The sequence below is a fragment of the Amphiprion ocellaris genome, chromosome 17, assembly GCF_022539595.1.
Source record: "Amphiprion ocellaris isolate individual 3 ecotype Okinawa chromosome 17, ASM2253959v1, whole genome shotgun sequence".
Lineage (NCBI taxonomy): Eukaryota > Metazoa > Chordata > Actinopteri > Pomacentridae > Amphiprion > Amphiprion ocellaris.
The window spans coordinates 13,093,253-13,110,827 of NC_072782.1; the positions used below are offsets into that span (position 1 = coordinate 13,093,253).

At 38.7% G+C, this 17,575-nt stretch overlaps 1 protein-coding gene across 1 annotated transcript in view; it reads right to left on the reverse strand.

Annotated features, from left to right (window-relative positions):
* mtrex (Mtr4 exosome RNA helicase) overlaps window positions 1-17,571 on the reverse strand; it is a 25,050-nt gene extending 7,479 nt beyond the window's left edge. Inside the window, exons 1-21 of the mRNA XM_023264627.3 lie at window positions 17,413-17,571; window positions 16,921-17,061; window positions 15,737-15,803; window positions 15,567-15,629; window positions 15,016-15,128; window positions 14,256-14,430; window positions 13,998-14,088; window positions 12,593-12,717; window positions 12,318-12,416; window positions 12,030-12,150; window positions 11,791-11,922; window positions 6,642-6,721; window positions 6,062-6,172; window positions 5,299-5,400; window positions 4,151-4,276; window positions 3,386-3,536; window positions 2,634-2,806; window positions 2,484-2,552; window positions 2,284-2,409; window positions 2,091-2,201; window positions 1,805-1,993 (exon numbers count right to left, since the gene is read on the reverse strand). Of these exons, the coding sequence (XP_023120395.1) occupies window positions 1,805-1,993; window positions 2,091-2,201; window positions 2,284-2,409; window positions 2,484-2,552; window positions 2,634-2,806; window positions 3,386-3,536; window positions 4,151-4,276; window positions 5,299-5,400; window positions 6,062-6,172; window positions 6,642-6,721; window positions 11,791-11,922; window positions 12,030-12,150; window positions 12,318-12,416; window positions 12,593-12,717; window positions 13,998-14,088; window positions 14,256-14,430; window positions 15,016-15,128; window positions 15,567-15,629; window positions 15,737-15,803; window positions 16,921-17,061; window positions 17,413-17,513 (2,466 nt within the window). The 5' untranslated portion in view covers window positions 17,514-17,571. The remainder of the gene's footprint in view (window positions 1-1,804; window positions 1,994-2,090; window positions 2,202-2,283; window positions 2,410-2,483; window positions 2,553-2,633; window positions 2,807-3,385; window positions 3,537-4,150; window positions 4,277-5,298; window positions 5,401-6,061; window positions 6,173-6,641; window positions 6,722-11,790; window positions 11,923-12,029; window positions 12,151-12,317; window positions 12,417-12,592; window positions 12,718-13,997; window positions 14,089-14,255; window positions 14,431-15,015; window positions 15,129-15,566; window positions 15,630-15,736; window positions 15,804-16,920; window positions 17,062-17,412) is intronic.
* Between the last annotated feature and the right edge of the window lie 4 nt (window positions 17,572-17,575).

Here is a 17,575-nt window from a genome sequence, read left to right on the forward strand (position 1 = left end):
AAGACATTCTGAGGCTTGTGTAATCAGCAGCTCATGCTAATAAATAGTTCTGTCAGCACTAAACCCAGGCTTCAAATGAGAAGGGTTTTACAGCTTTGCGTCAGCTTCACTAACCACAGAGTATTATTGTAAGACATGGCGAGTTCAGACAGTGCTATCTGCTTTGCTAAACAAATAAGGTAAGAATTACTGTGGCATCTGAAGAGATGAAACTACGGATTAGCTGCTGTGGGTTTCACAGGGATTGTAGAGCTGTTAATAGAAAAGCAAGTTAATCTCAAACTCTACCACTCAAATTCCTATTTACACTGTACTGTTGAGCCAATGACTTCACTCAAAACCACAATGAGATGTAAATATTGATGCAAATTGTCAAACACGGTTCGGTTTGTTTTTTCTCTCACTGGTAAAGCCACTGTGGGTGTTTTGCATTGATCACAATAAGCCTTGTAACTGCCAGAGTATGAACTAAGAGAAGGTGTACTGAATTTAACTCAACAGTCTGAGTGAGTCTTCAGCTGAGCACACAGATGCAGCATGCACTAATTCATGATCAGAATGCTGACCTTGTACACTTTCCTGTTGAGAGGAGTTTTCTAAATTCTAAAGGATATCAGGAGTGTATGGTAGCTTTACAATTCTGTATGTTGTAAAGTAAATTATGCATGTCAGTCTCACAGTAAATTCCATTTTGGCCCACACAGAAATATCCCTCCTTTAAGGTGGACATTTTCAGTAAATGTCTCAACAACTGTTTAATGGATATTTGATAAACATGATGCTGTGCTAATGTTAGCATCATCTAGCTTAAATGGTAAAGCATCTTAAAGCCCACAACCTGTTCGGCGTATAGTTTTTTAAAGCATGCATAGCAAAACTGCTGTGTAGTTTCTAATTCAGGATATCATGGAGCGTTTAGTGGCTTTGTTCATGCTATTACACAAAGATAAAGCATTAACAAAACAAAGACCACATAAAAGCTTTCTCAATGACAGTATATCAAGTCAAGTCATTGTTCTTTATATTATATATTGAGATGAACAGCCGTTGACCCAAGATTGCCGTTACGAATTAAGCTATGAAGTTAAATATTGATGTCAAGATCCTACAGTTACTTTATGTGGAGCAATTTCATTATGGATTAAAGCCCTACAAAAATTATAGAAAGTACAACTTTAATTGACCCTAATAAATGTTCAGGCAAACGGTCTTAAAATTTATGGAGTTAACTGCACCAAATTTAGAAATCAAATACTTCCTCAAATATGTCATATATATATATCTTTCAGAAAGAATGTACAGTATTTTGTTTGTTGATTTTCTAAGAACTGTAATTATACTAATGTAAAATTAGTAGGCATTACGCCTTCTGCTCGTTGTGGAGTTTCCCTGGGGGATGGGTGGGACCACAGAGAGCGTTTATGCAAGACAGACTCTGTGAATGATTTGTTTCTCTACAACTGCTGGGGAGTGGTGCTGGCGCTTTGTGCTGCAGCACAGTCTTAGCGAGTGTGGTTCAGTAACACAGTATATCAATACATGGTAAAATAAAAATCTTCAACTTGTGACCTCTCAAGGAAGTTTCCTGCTATCCGACCTGGCTTTCATTCTTCCTGTGTTTGTATGAGCATATACGGTCACAGCTGAACAGCAAAAAGCCAAATAAAGGTCACTGACTGTTATCTAACAAAAGGTACCTAACGTCAAACATAGGCAAGAATAAAAAGTTCTGCTGTACCTATACTGCAGCTGTTGTTTAATGGTTATGGTTTGACATTTAACTTCTGCACAAAAAGTTTCTCACCAGAGCTTTCTTCTCACAGAGAGAATAGACGGGTTCCAAGTTGGGGTCACTGTGCAGAGGGTGGGAATACATGCGGTGCTCAAAGGCCTCCACCTTCTGAATAACTTTCTTCAGTGCAGGGTCTTTGATTCCCATGTCATCTATGGGGTCGAGTATGGGAACTCCATCTGGGAAACGTTTCTGCACCTCCTAAACACAAAAGATTGGACAGAAAGAAAAAGGATTTAGAGAATGATTTCTGTTGACAGTTTTAAGATCTTTATTTCTCAATGGTTGCACTTTGCACCTGAATGGACTTAAGCATGAGCTGTCTGTTGTCAAATGGCCTCAGGTCTTTGGGGATGTAAAGACGAACTGAGCTGATAGAAGTGAGGAGATGGAGCATCACTGGAACCACCTGGACAGAAAATGCTGGTTATTACAGTCACATATGTGTATGGAATACACACCTGCATGTGTTTTGTGTTTGTTTTACCCACCTGCATCTCTCCAGTCTCTCCTGGAGCAGCAGGTTTAGCAGCCTCAGTTGCAGCATCTTTTACGCTGTCCTTACTACAATGCAGCAAAACTTCCACCACGTACAGCGGCTCTGAGTCTGTAGTGGCCTGCATGGGGAAAAGGACATTAGTCACATATGTTAATGCATTCATGTAAAGGTAACATAAAGGGAAGAACTTACCTTCACATTAGCCTTCTTGCAAAAGTTTACAACAACTCCCCAGCCAAAGTCAGCGTCTTCATTTTTTACCTGTGGCAACAAAACAAAGTCATTCGGTGACGTTGGAAAATCTCAAATTACTGAAAGACATGAAAGCATGCAAAGCTGTACCTTAACAAGCCGCCCAGGCTGCAAGAAGGGCAAGCAGTACTTGGGTTTGTGGATGAACTCTTGTATCTCTTTACCCAGTTTGGCCAGCTGCTGCCTGATTTTAAAGTAAGTGACCACACTCTCTTCATTGGGAATCTCAATGTTGAGGTACTGCTCCTCCAGCTTCTTAATTTCTGCACAAAGAGATCAGCAGTTTAACTGAATAAAATTCAACCAGAACCCTCTAAACTGTAAAATCTGTAAGCAAGTTTGAATGAAGTGTTGCTCAAAACAAACGTAAAAAGAGATAACAAATTATATCTGAGCCAGAAACCGCAAAAACAGAAATAATTGTCAGATTTCTAACCTTTCGATGGTCTTCAAACTACTCATCTGTGACATACTGTTTGGTCGGGAAACTTAAATCTAAGCTTAAAATCATGATATTTCAGCAAATTAAATTGAAATTAAATTTATTCCACGTCGCATTTTAAAAATTCACAAATCTTGACATGGAAATAATTCATACGAAAAGGCCAACAGTGATCTTTAATCTGGCAATACAACACACATCAACACTGTGCGTATATCTAAAACGTTTGTTTACCACTGGTAAATAACAGATAATACAGCTTCCAGATGTTGCAAAGGTTTCTCTTTGATATTTAGTTTTTTTCTTAAACACTTGGTATTCAGTCCAGAGATTGCTTTGCTGATTAAATCAATTCTAGAGTTTGTCTACCAGAGCAGAGGTACATATGGAAAATGCTTACTTTCCACTACACCAGGCAAAGCCCTGTAGTGTTGGAACTGGTAGAAAGACTTCTCCAGCATGTATTCTGGGTTGATCTCCTCCACACGCAGCAGGTTAAGCACCATGTTGTAGGTCAGGTGGAAAGCACTGTTCAAAGGGTCTGCTGAGCCCTGCACAGCATGATAAAAAAAACATTTAAATAAAAAGCTTTTACTGTAGTAAAATACAGCTGTAATTAATCATGTGTTTTGATAAAAATGTCAGCATTTTACCCAAAGTGCCAAGAATGTATGAGGTCTAAGTAAATACAGGTTGAAGTCATTTTCCCCACTTAAAATACTGATTAAGATTTTGCAATCAGAACCTCTGAACCACAGATACTTGTTTGACAGCTTTCTCCAAGACTCCCTGGGAGTTAAGCACCGTGCCAGAGCCAACAAGCAGTTTTACATTAACACAACCTCTTTCAAAAGCTATGCAGCTCCATATTTATAGCAGCAACGCTATAAATGTGTCAAATCAAAGACGAAACACCAAGACTCTCTGGCTTCTCTGTGACTGTGTGTTGTCAAGTTTTGACAAAGCACCAAATGAACTTATGATCCACAGAGAGAACAGCTTAAGAGTTCCTTCTGACAATTTCCATTCAGTCGTTCTCAGCAAGACCACAGGGAAATGTGTTTACTCTATGGGATAGTGGGATTATTTCTGCAACAATATAACATGTAGACAAGAGTTTTGCAAAGATATGATCGAGGCTTTCCAGCAGCTAGTTTCACAATACCTTGAGTAGCTGCTTGCCCACAGCTGGACTCATCTTCTCGTCCACCATGAAAATAACAATTCCTCTGTCATCCATTCCTCTCCTCCCAGCACGCCCGGACATCTGGATGTATTCACCTGATGTAATCTAGACCACGTGCAAGGACACACAATATTAAGAAAAACATGTTACAATACCAGTAATATATATAGCCTGTTTGTGGTTTTGGCAAAGACATAGCCTTTTCTACAACTGAGAAAACAAACTAAAACCTAATCTACAGCTGAAGGTGAGAGAAATCTGTTTTGATACTGTGCAAGTGGATATTTTCACAATTAGTGCCAAGTCAATTATTTGCATTGCTAACAGATATCTAGGTTCGGCGTAAATCAGTTTTCCATAAACCCTTAAAGTCTATTCCCTGCATTGCACATGGTTCTGTCTAAACTCCACATATCGGCTAGCCTTTCCGAAAAAAAAAGGTAGATAAGATTATTATTTTGTGCTGAAACTGGAGCAGCTCTTGATTTGAAACACAGAGTGCTTCAGGAATGAGTCTCATGTGTATTGAAGTGTGAGTGCCTGCGTGGAGCTTTGGCACCATCTGACGCCCCAGATGTTACTGATGAACCTCTTGGAGGATAGTTTCCTTCTCCCCCTCTCTCTCTCTCTTCAAGCCTGTGTGTGTGTGTGTTTGACTCGTGGAAATGTATGAAGTGAAGATGAAGGGTGCTTCTAAGTGACAGCAGCTTCACACACAGCCCCCAGCTCTTATAAACAATACGTGGCTGTTTATGTGGCGATGCAAGCCGCACCGCTTGAAGACCTTATAAAGGCCGAAGAGCAGCACACTGTGGAACAACTACACACAGGACAGAGCTGTTTTAAAGAGACAGCACAATTGGAGAGCTTTACTTTTTTACTGGACACTCACTGAAGGTACAGCAAGTCAGCTTTCTTTTTCAGTGTTAAATTTTTTCAATGATGAATGCCTAGTTTACATAAACTATGCTATGTCAGCTCATCTTTCAGCTTATGTGTAACCACAGCCACAGCAATGGAAATTAAAGTTCCAAACATAGTGTGAGGAGCAGATCCAAAAATACTGCTGAGATCATTTCCTCTTGACAATATAATACAAGTAACAATAATTGTGTGTGTGCACTTACAAAGCGGTGACTCTTGCCATCAAATTTCCGTGCGCTGGTAAAAAGCACAGTCCGAGCTGGCATGTTGATACCCATGGCAAATGTTTCTGTGGCAAAGAGTGCCTGGAAAAAAGATAAAAAGCATTAGAAATCTCAAAAGCAATCGTACCTCAATTTTCAGACTATGTCATTTTCAATTCACCTTCCAAGGTGCCCTGTAGTGTTTTCTTGTTAACATAAGTATGTAGTTTCTCACCAAAATGCACTCTGTGTAGCCTGATAAACTTGTTCAGTGTGTTATTACCCTTATAAAACATCTGGAATGGCAAATTTTAAACACCAGAAAGATTGTAGTGTGCTAAGGTGGTGAATTTTGGGATGCAATTAACAATTAACAATAGGGTCTCTTAAAGAAAAAGGCTTAAAATCTTCTCACAAAACTGTTTAAAAGTTCAATCTGCAGACATTCACTCACATACGAGCAGATACATGTGTAGAAATCTGTTTTCCTTTTGACATGCAAGTCTTTTGTAAATTATAGTCAAAAAAGCCAAACAAATTTTTTTTATAGGTACAGTATACTGTTACTCCAACAAATGTCCCGTGCTTTAGTTTGAGTGCATTTTCTTGCCTCTGTGCACCTGCAAAACTTCTGCTCTCAGATTTGTGCTCTTGCGTTAACATCTGCATGAAACAACACTGTAGAATTTCATTTACAATTTAAAAAAAATCCTCTTTAGTACAATGTGTGTTGAGGAGCATCTTCACATGGAGTTGTTGGTACCTTAAGCAGACCTTCAGAGAAAAGGATCTCTATGGTCTCTTTCAGGATGGGCAGTAATCCTCCATGATGGATACCTATCCCCCTCTTCAACAGTGGCAGCACATGCTCGACCTGAAGAGCACCAAGAGGCCCGTTAGTGTTGAAATACTCGATTAGCAACAGTGTAAATTCACCAGTTTTGTTCAAAGGATCACAAGCATGTAGAGCGGAAAAGCAACCCTAACCCTGTAGTGGAAAAGGGCGCTGTATGCTTGTGCCATAGTGGTCTCCCCACTAACAGCTATTACCGCAAGACAGATGGTTTTCATAACGTGACGCAACACAGCAGGTCAAAATAACAGGAGCTCAGTGTTTAAGCCCGTATTGACATTATATGGGCAACCATTTACATTAAGGCTGGTTAGCTGTTTTCTCTTAGCAGAAAATGACTGAAGGAAATGGTGAGGCGTTTTTTTTTTTTTTTTTTAGGGTTTTACAAGGTGGCAATGTTGGGTTAAAAAAATGGACGGTTCTAAAAAGCATCATGAGCAGTGAGGAAACAAGAGTGAGAGAGCATGTGAGAAATACCAGGATTGATTACCTGAGGCAGTTTCTTGTCTTCGTCAGAAAGACAGTCCACTGCATTGTTGAACACTTCTTCCACCAGACGTTTCTCGTCATCTGGAACAAACAAACAGTGCATTTCTTTACATCTTCTCATAGCTAATCAGACAGAGTTCTAAATATTAGCACAAAAGCCATTTCCTACACCTTCAACAGTTTTTCATTATGTACAATTTGACGTATTTTTAAAATATTATTTCAAATGTAATTTATCTTGGCACATGTGGTTAATGCGGGACAATGGGGATTTTAAGAAACTGCCTGCAGGGAAGGGAGTCTCCGTTGACTATAGATTTTACCCAATTTTACAGCCATATGTTCCAACAAAACTGTCTCTTTTTTTATATAATTCTGTAGAAGTCTTTCAAAATGTTTATACTGTTCAAATGATGACTGTGTTTTTCATCTCTGATTAAAGCTTAATTATGAAAACAAACACTGTCTGGAAAATGACTGGCTACTGACATACTTGTAACCAAAACTTTATTATAATAAATTATAAATGAAAGTACCAACTATGCCACCACCATCCGTATCTTATTATTGTGCTAATTACATTACATTGTTTGCTGTCTCTGGGCATCTCTATCCAAGTGGAAACTGAGTCACAGGTCTTTCTCTATTCATGAAACCATTCTGGGAAATTTTCCTTCATATGTGCGAGTATTAGTCAGAGACTTGGAGTTCCACAGAGTCTGATGGCTCAGTATTTATTTTATTGTCACAAGACTTCAGCACCAATGGACTGGCTAAATAACAGACAAATAGACTGTTAGGTCAAAATAAAAACCCAAGCTAACTCCTTGGCTTCAGTAAACCAGTCTGACAAAGAAAATGTAACACCCAGCACATCTACTTTATATTATACATCACCCAGAGCAAGGTTATATAGAGCCCAAGTTCAATGTCTAATGATCCTTTTACAGCTCCCAAAGCTCTTTGCACCTTAATGCATGACAGCATGCTAACATCCACTGACCAGCCACAACATTACAACCACTGAGGTGAAGTGAAAGGCATTTATGGTCTTGTTACAATTCGACGATCTTTTGGGAAACCTTAGGTCCTGACATTCATATGGATGTTACTTTGACCGATCATACCTTTCCAAGGCAACAGCACTTCTCGATGGTAGCAGCCTCCCCCAGCAGTATATAAATTGCATCACCACATCACAAAAACTCGCTCAGGAATTGGTCAAGGAATACAACAAAAAGTCCAAGGCAATGACATAGCCCCCAAACTCCATCATTCCCAACCCAAAGGATTCACTGCCAACAACCAGAAAGCACAGGAGAACCCTTGAGATTCATCAAAGTCCTGATGGGTCAGAGCTGTTTTAGAGGCATGAGGTTGACCTACATAATATTAGGCAGATGGTTTCAATATTGAATGAGAAAGGTGTACACTTGCACTATTGTTAGAGTATTACCAGCAGTGGGCCAAAAATGTTAGGTTTGAACGAATTGAGAGAAAAGGCCCAAAAACACCAACCCATACAAATTTCTGAGGAGCATGTAGGTATCATGGTAATCTGCCCATTTTATTTCGAGGTTTGTTCTCTATAAGTGGAAAATGTTTAATAGTAAAGGAAATGTCAGTGGGTCAATACAGTACTGTGATTCACTGAACGACATAGGAGATACATATCCCTGTCAGCAAGTTCTAATGAAAGATGTGAGTTGCATTATCTGAAATGAATCTTTGAATCAAACTTGATGGCAGTGTCACACTAAATTCATTTCCTTAAGCTACAAGAAGATCAAGGGGTCAACAAAACCTGTAGAATCATTCTTTGAGGAGCATCAATATGCAAACCTAATCCACAGTTATGTGACTTGTAACTGCTGAAATATTTAGCCTTGAATAAAACTACTGGATGTCCAGACTCCATCAATCTCAGGCTCAGCCAGTAGTGGCAAAAACATCTGTAATGATATTGTACAGCCAAAAAGCAACTGCCTGAATGCTCAGGTCAACATGACAACACTACCAGCTAGATATATGACCATCTGTCAGTCTTTGCAAGAACCGGCCAAAACTTCTATTACTCGTCTGTTTGTTGCTGCATGCAGTTAGTAGGTTTTTGTTTCGGCACCAGCTGGTCCCCTGACTCCCAGCACAGCCCTGCCACTCCACAAACACTGCCAAGAAACTATGTGTCACAGCACACGGCAGGGAGAGGAAAGAGGGGAGAGTATTTAAATAAAAAGAAAGTAAAATACATGGACAAAATGAAGACAGTGCAAAATAAAAAATGTTGAAGAGAGGGCAGGGGGTGAAGAGTAGCTGTTTGGAAAAGAGAGAAAGCAGAGGAGCCACGTGGCTCCATCCTCTCATCAGTACCCACCTACACACACACACAAACAGAGGAACCTGTGTACATACACACCAGTTAAACAATGTGGCTTCTCAACTGTTTGCTAAAGGGCTGGCCCCTACGAGTTTGTAAATCACAGACATAAAGAGAGAAGACAAACGACTGATGCTTTTATACAGTGCAAATTTAGATTTGTGTCAGTGGTCATTTCATGTCATTATTTTGGCAGAATTTGTTATGCAGTTTTCCTGAGGTTCTAAAAAAAAAACCCTGAGAAGTGAAAGCTTCTTTGTTTAAATACTATATAACATCAATGCAATAATTTACCAATCTTTTCAAATCTGATTAAGTTCATTTAAATGTTTCTTCAATCAAGTGAAATTTTCTTCAGCCTAATGAAATTATCTGACTATTGCTGTTGGATATAATCTGCACAATTTTCTAAGAAAGCTAGCTTGCTCAAGAAAATTCTCAAAACACATGAAACTCTTGGAAATAAGCAATTATCTTTGGCAGAGTTTCTCCTTTTTTGCAATATTGATAAAAATTGGCAGCTTTTACAAAATAAAGGTCTTCAGTGCTGGAAGAGCTTACTGTTAAAACAAACCTCCTCATTTATAATAATGTCACAATGCAGAAAAAACAAACCAAGAGGAGGGAGGAAAATGTTTCCCAAGTAAGACGACATAATCATGTTTTAGTTCCCTGAAAAATGCCTGAAGCAGGTGGACATAAGCCAAGTTCAGTCTCCTGCTGGATTATCTCCAAACATGCAGAGATGTGTCCTCATGAACCAACTCTTCCACTTATCCACTGGACCAAACAGCAGGACCAACTGTGCAATCACAAAAGCCATATTCATGGTAGTGAGGATTCATTCAGCTCAGCCTGCCAACAATTTAGCATTTTGGTGTGTGGTTTCGACTGCCTAATTTCAGCTCCCTCCCCAACTCTCAGCCATTTGTCACAAAAATTTATTTATGACATTTCAGTGTGCAAAACAAACTGCTCACCAGCTCTAGGCCTAATGAAAAATATGCTCATAGACTGCTGTCCTGTTAGTTTGACTTTTATCCCCGATAAGTGACAAATGCAGTGAAATGGCTGCTGAACTCAAAGTAGCTAACAGTAGCTAATAAAGGGTGCAATAATTCAAGCTCCTATCTAATCACTTACTAAATACTAGGGCTACAGGGTTGAATCGGAATGGTAATCACAATTACTGTAATTTATATTGAGATCACAATTATCCATTGATTTTAGTGAAAAAAACATTTTCACTACACAATTTGACATTTGAATAAACAGCATTGCTGTCACTTCCATATGGTGCTACATTTATGTTACTGCACAAAACATTGCATCAAAATACAACGTAACATAAAATGAAATGAGTGCATCTAATCAGGACAAAATGGAAATAAAACTTTAACCAAAAAACTTAATTTGCTCATCTGCTCTTTGATAGACACTGCAATTTACCAGTATTCCCTAAATGCCTCACATAAGATGTGGGCTAGGCAGCTGTGCACAGAGATGCCTACACTCTATTACTGCAGTACAGCATCTCAGACAGACTAAAAACCTGTAAAGTCAAATAAGGTATTCAAATGTCAAATTTTCCCAAGTTGAAACCAAGTGATTTTATCTACACCTTTATTCCTTTGAGTATAGTTTTCTAGATGTGAAGTTTTCTATTTAAATGACAATAACACATTCAATCATATTCATTTAATGGTAGGTAATTAATATACAGTGACTTGCGCAGCTTTGCTCACTACTAATTTCTGCTAATGGGAAGCAAGAACCTTTCACTGATGCCATAGCAGATGTGCTGGAATGCATTCAATATCATAACAATATTCCAGTAACCAAAAGAATTAAAGCAGTCAAAACTATTTAGAGTTGCCCAGCTTAGTTGGCATAACGGATGGTGTTGATGTTAAAAAGGTGTCAGCATCAATATTTTCAACCAGCACATGGTTTTTAGTTAAATCCTTTATAACAAATGTTTTTCAGCAGCATCACTGTGAAACTGTTGATTCGTGATGTCATTTATTTTTGACTCCAGTCATTGGTCAGCTGCAGTCATCGCTATAGCTGCAGACAATTGTGGCGAGCAAAGTCTAACTTGGTTAAGAAACACTTTTTTCCCAAAGGCTACAAAACTGGAAGAGTATTTAAAATGATCGCAGAATGAAAAGGTGACACCTGAAGAAAAATTAACTTAAATGAAATAGTCATTTTGCTTTTTTTTAGAGGAGAATTATTTGTTTACATGAATTGACTTATCAGTGAAATAGTCAATTAATCAAAACTTATTTGTTGTGGGCAGACCTTAAATTATTTTACTGTTATTACAATTAAAAGATTAGTAGTGCCTACTAACAATTTCTACTAGCTACTTATGCACATTATATTCAACAAACATAATTCTATTGTAAATCCACAGTATCTATGCTTGGTAAATACAGAAATAAGTGATTTGATTTTATTTCGAGTCTGCTTTACACACAGTTTGAATTCACTTGGCTTCTCACAACAACTGACAAGTGATCACATGCCCAAAACATCACTTGTGTTTGATCTACTATTTCAGTGTCCAAAACTACCAGCACTATTGTATATATCCGCTCAACCTGAACATGTGCTTGTTGGACTGTTACAAAGTTCAAACAACTTGACCTGATGAATTACTACCCATGTTGCTATTCTCAGCAGTGACGGACCAAGTATAGCTTTGTAGAGAAAAAAATTACACACATACACACACACACGCATGCAGAATTACAACAAATTCACTTACCCGTGTTAAAGTCCAGTTTGGCCACCTGCAGAGCGTAGGCCTCACACTCTTTCTTGCTGAAGCTGAAAATGATGACAGGCTGGAAGTTCCTCTCCATGATCATCTTCACTATCTTGAACACACTGGATGGACCTAATGCAAAAACAGAAACATATATTCTAATGTGATTTACTGACTTTGAAGATATTTTGAAGACCCTTTGAATGCTGGCATACACACACACACTCACACACGCAAACCTTTGGTGCCTCCTTTCCGTCCTCTTGGGTCCCACTTGCCACCTCCACTGCTGCCCCCAGAATCCCCAGAGTCTCTCAGCACCTGCATAGCTGTATTGAAATTGTCTTCTCTGAAGTCTCCCTAAAGTAAAGCACAAACACATGCAGATGTTACAAATGAATCATATCATGTAATGACTGGCATTAAGTTTAATGGGAGAATTATCACTGTAAAAGTAGAGTCTGATTACTCGTCACTGAATGATTAGTTCTCATACACAGTTGAGAGTAGAGTTCAGATGTTCTTACATTCTCATCAACCACCAGGTGGAGTCCATCGCCCCCTGCTGGAAAGATGTAGTGTTGCAGTGGAGTGGGGCGGTAGTCTGTGTAGACAACATGGCATGGCTACAGGGAACATTAGACAAACACACCTTATTAATTATGCAAAGAAAGATCGACACAAACAAACGTTAGCCTAATTACCTCACACAAAAAAACAGCTAAACATCACATCACATTACATTACATACAGAGGGATGATGTGACAAAATCTTAATTTATAAGGCAGTGCAGCAACATACCTGTTTATGTAAGTGGCAAATCCACTCAGCAAACTGTTTGGCATTGGGGATGGTGGCTGACAGGAAGACATAATGCACATTGTCTGGAAGAAGAATGATCGTCTCCTCCCACACCACACCACGCTCTGAAATACACAGAAAGCAACGAGACATTAGACTAACAGCAACCTACTGTTTAGCTTTTCTCTCATGAATATTACAAGCCAGATTCAAGGCTTCCAGTTCTGCTCAGTTTGTGGGCAAATTTCACTTTAAAAAGTGTCCCCAAAGAATAAAAAGATGGGTGTCACAGTGCAAACCTTCACGTATTACTTTCAGAAATCAGAAGAGAGAAAGATAACATAGCACAAGGGGTCTTTCATTAGAGTGATGTAGTACTGTCAGAAATAAAGAGGGGATGTTTTGTTTTTTAAGTTATTTTTGGCCTTTTTGCCTCCATCATAGTGTACAGTGGAGAGAGAGACAGGAAACGTAGGGAGAAACGTCTGGGAAAGAAATGCAGTAAACGGCCATGGGTCAGACTCAAACTCATGACCGCTGCTTCAGGGACTACAGCCCCTGTTTATGCTTCACTCGCTCAACTCGTTGAGCTACGGCGCGCCCCAAGGGAGGATGGTTTTAAATAAAGAATGCCAAAAAACATCTGTGTAAAGCAAAGCAGGCCATCATGTGTCAACTTCATCGAAAAATGTAGTTTTACAGTTTTTATAGTCTCCATTAGATGACATTATACTGATGGGAGCAACAGAAGATGATACTTGACAGCACCCTTTACGAAGACTAACAGCTGTCATAGTAAGAGACTTTAACTGTAGCAGCTGTCCTGAAATATGCCAATAAAATCTTGTTTGGCAAGTCATGATGACGAAGACAATCTATCTGGTAAAGATAACATTCATTTTGCGTTGGGTGTGTTTTAGTTAGATTTAATTTCATATTAAGTAATGTTATCTTAACCCCAAAATTCACTAGGAGGTTTAAGAGACATTAAATAACCAAAATTATACCAGCCAGAAACTCTAAAAACAGAAGGAATTGTCAGATTTTCAAACTTTCCTTGAACTTGTCATTTAAAGCCTGCTATTCCATCAGGAAATGTAACCAAATCTACGGTTAAAGTTGTGGTATTTCATTAAAATGAATTATGCTGCATGTCTTTTTCAGCCATGAAACCTGTAGTGAGCTGTGACCAACAGTAACTTAAAAAAAATAGTCATGTACTACTCATATGTCACTTATACATTTTGTTTTTTACACAAGTGAAAACTGGCTATTGTGAATAAAATCTGTTGTGCTACTAAAGAACAAATCTCTTTTTTCCACTGGTACTTGAGGCTCACTAAATCAGTTAGACGTAGACAACTGTGTTTGTGCTGTTTTTTTCTATTTTTTTTTTTTTACATACCTGCGTCTCTCATGTAATGGATCTCATCAAAGATGACCCACGCCACTTCCCTCATAATCTCAGAGCCCCGGTACAGCATGCTCCTCAGGATCTGGGAGAAACAAATAAGTTTGTCATGTCAGATAAACCTCTTGGCTCCGCCTCTACATGCACGCTGGACACTGAATCTGCAGCCTACTTTTCAAAAAACACCCGCAAACAAAGGTGACATTTGAGATCTCAAATAATGCCTCTACTCCACACAAAACTACATCCCACCTCTGTCGTCATGACGAGGCAGGAGGCCGTGGGGTTGATGGTGACGTCTCCAGTCATTAGTCCTACATCCTGGAACTCCTCGTACATCTCTCTGTATTTCTGGTTGGAGAGAGCCTTGATAGGGCTGGTGAAGATCACTCTCTGCTTCTCTCTGAGAGCCAGTGCAATTGCATATCTGCAAGAAGATGATGCCAGAGAGAAACAGGTTCACTTAACTCTCATTAACATAGGTAATGAAGAGAAACTTAAATCAAAGTAGACAGAATTATCTATTGATACAACTAAACAATAATTATAATTGCTGTCAGTCTTGGCTTACTTTGTTATGTTTTGCTGTCATGAAAAGTGTGTTCACAATTACACTTACTTAAATGGAGTCTAGTGGTGAATTCTCTACAATTCTTATTTTACCTTAAGTATGTAATTCTCCATTGGATAAATGTTCACAAAGAAGGAAGTAAAAGAAGGATATTGCCATGAATAAAATGGCAGTAGTGCCACTAATGTGAATAAAGAGTATATTATATATCTTACTTAATCTTTTACTGTGCATATTTTAACAGTAGAAAAAAACTATTTTTGGCCAAAGGATGCTATATTTTCTTAAAGTTTTAGTTTAACCGAATACTTCTGTCCCTCCTGTGTACAAGTCAATATAATCGCAAAGTTAAACAATATTGTAAGGAATTCATTTTAAGCACAACCAATTACTGCAATAAAAAAGTCCTTAAACAGTGTTGTGTTTATTGAGGATACTCACTCAGCACAAACAGTCTTGCCAGCTGAGGTGTGTGCAGACACAAGCACCGACTGATTGTTGTCGATACATAAGATGGCTTCACGCTGGAAGGGGTCAAGAATGAAAGGGTACTCCTGCAAGACAAGCAAAATGTATTAAACCAACACAAAAACAACAAAAGTGTCATGCTAGTTTACGTATAAAATACAGCACTGTCTTAAATGTGTGATAACATAGAAGTACATTACTTTTAGAAACCACGTGCTGCTGTTACAAAGTTAGGCAAATGATTCCAATAACTAGCCCACATACAGATCAATTTTAGTGTGTTTTTTTTTTTTATTCCCACTGCCAAGTACTTGTCCAGAGGGAATCGTCTGATTTCTTGGCCTTCTCTCTATAATATAATATTGTAAAGTCCTGATCCTACTATGTTAAATGTCCTCAGATGATTCATGGTATGTATTGGTTCTCTGCAAATAACACTGAATTGGACAGTTGGCTAGATGTCAATAATGAACAAAGTAAATTAACTCCAAAAGAGATAGATTAAATTTAAAAGGGTGTCTTACCTTGGCTGCTTTCCCCACGCGTGGTTTCAGCGGTTTATATTCATCACTGGCAGGCAGAGCAACCTGTTTAGGCAAGGCAGAAGTTTTGACATGCCAAGTGATATTAACAATTTTAAGAAAAAAACATACACCAAATATAAAAATTAGCTTCTTTTTTTTTTTTTTTTAACCTCATGTGAGCATCCTTCCACAGTTTCGACTTGCTCCACCTTCACTTGAGGCATAAATTCTGCAAGACTGAAATAGACAAAGGAAAATGCAATTTGGCATCTTTAACCAATAATTCGCCTGCCAACACAGCTTCTTGAAAGAAGATATGTCACCATTCAGACTTGCACTCAGTTGTGAGTTTATTAGGTACACTTTGCTAAAACGCAAGATCAATACTGAGAGAAGTCTAAACATTAGAGACCTTTTAGTGTAACAAAACACCATTCAAAAGCACCAAACTGCAAGCTGTCCATAAAGCCTTCTCAAATCTGAATGGTATATTCTTCATGGGGTTTTACAAGACTGTTGAGCACTGGTTGTAGAACTAGTAAACATATTATTTACTTAAGTAAACTGAATTAGCAATGTAACAATACAAATCTATGTTTTCAAGTAAATGTACAGCAATCTGAGGCTAAACAGATGGAATAACTGATTAGCAGATCGTAAAAAAAAAATCTTCTGAAATGAAACACTAACATCACAATTAGGGAATGAAATTTAGCACTTATTAATCAATACAAATAATACAGAAGTTCTCAGTTACTTTTTGGTTTTGTGTTTTTAAATCGGGATGTGATGTTTGCAGCCAATGTGTGCCTGTCATGATAGTGTGTCCCATTTCTCCATTATATATCATGTCCAGCCCTCACAAACTCGCACACTACAGCTGTGACATCAGTTAAATGTACGAGGGTTTAATGCCCAGAAGTTAGGATGAAGACTGGGATAGTGCCATACATGTGCATATGCTAGAGACAGCAACAATTCAGAGTTACATCTTATGACACTGTAGGTTGGAGATGATCACTTTTATTCCTAAATATGTCATTTTGACACACAAAGATAAGCTTTAGGGAACTAAATCAACAATCTGAGAAGGACCTTGATGTTGCTAGTATTTTTGATGGAGCAAGCACTTTTAATTACTATATGCTTTTGAGTATTTTGATATGCCATCAACTAATAATGACATATCTTGATTAACTGTAGTGGAGTTAACAACAGAAAGTATTTCCCAAAAGGAGCATAACATGGATATGCTCATAACTGCGCCCAATAAACTGGCAAGTGAGTAAACACCACCGCGTCTAGTTAGCATTAGCACCCTGCACCAACACATTACAGCTGTACTTCAACTCACTTCAGGTCATTAGCTGAGACTGCGTCATGTCGAGGTTTCTTCCCAAACACCACCTCCTCTTCACAGTCGCCTTCTGCCTCTCTCTTGCCGCGGGCAGATGGACCACCGTCCTTTTCGATGCCATCTTTACCTGCAGGTTTACTGGAAAACAGAAGAACACAAGCAATCAGACACACGGGTGTTGTTAGCTGCGCTGCCTTACAGTGAACGTTACACCAGCCGTTAGCTGAATATTTGCAGTTACAAACTTCACAAACTCACAGGAAAGCAGCTAAACGTTGTTTATAACATACTATCAATTACACGTATCATTTTTCAGCACTGTGAGCCACTTTCTCTGATGTTTTACTGACAGGTTAACCAGATAACTAGCTAGTCGGTTAGGACTGTTTCGCCGACTGCACGCGCACACATGACATTGAGTTCAAGTTCCGTGGTCAACGAAAGCTCCTAATTTCAAACAAAAAACTTCACTCCACGAAATAAACTTACCCCGTTTCTGTAGCTACACCGGGGAGAGTCTTTTTACTCGCCGTAGTTTGTTGTTCATCATCAAACACGCTGAACAAACCATCTCCAAAGGGGTCCGCCATGTTTGTTGGGGGCACGCTTCCCACAATCCAACACGAGGTCGTCTCACTTCCTCTACGGCAGC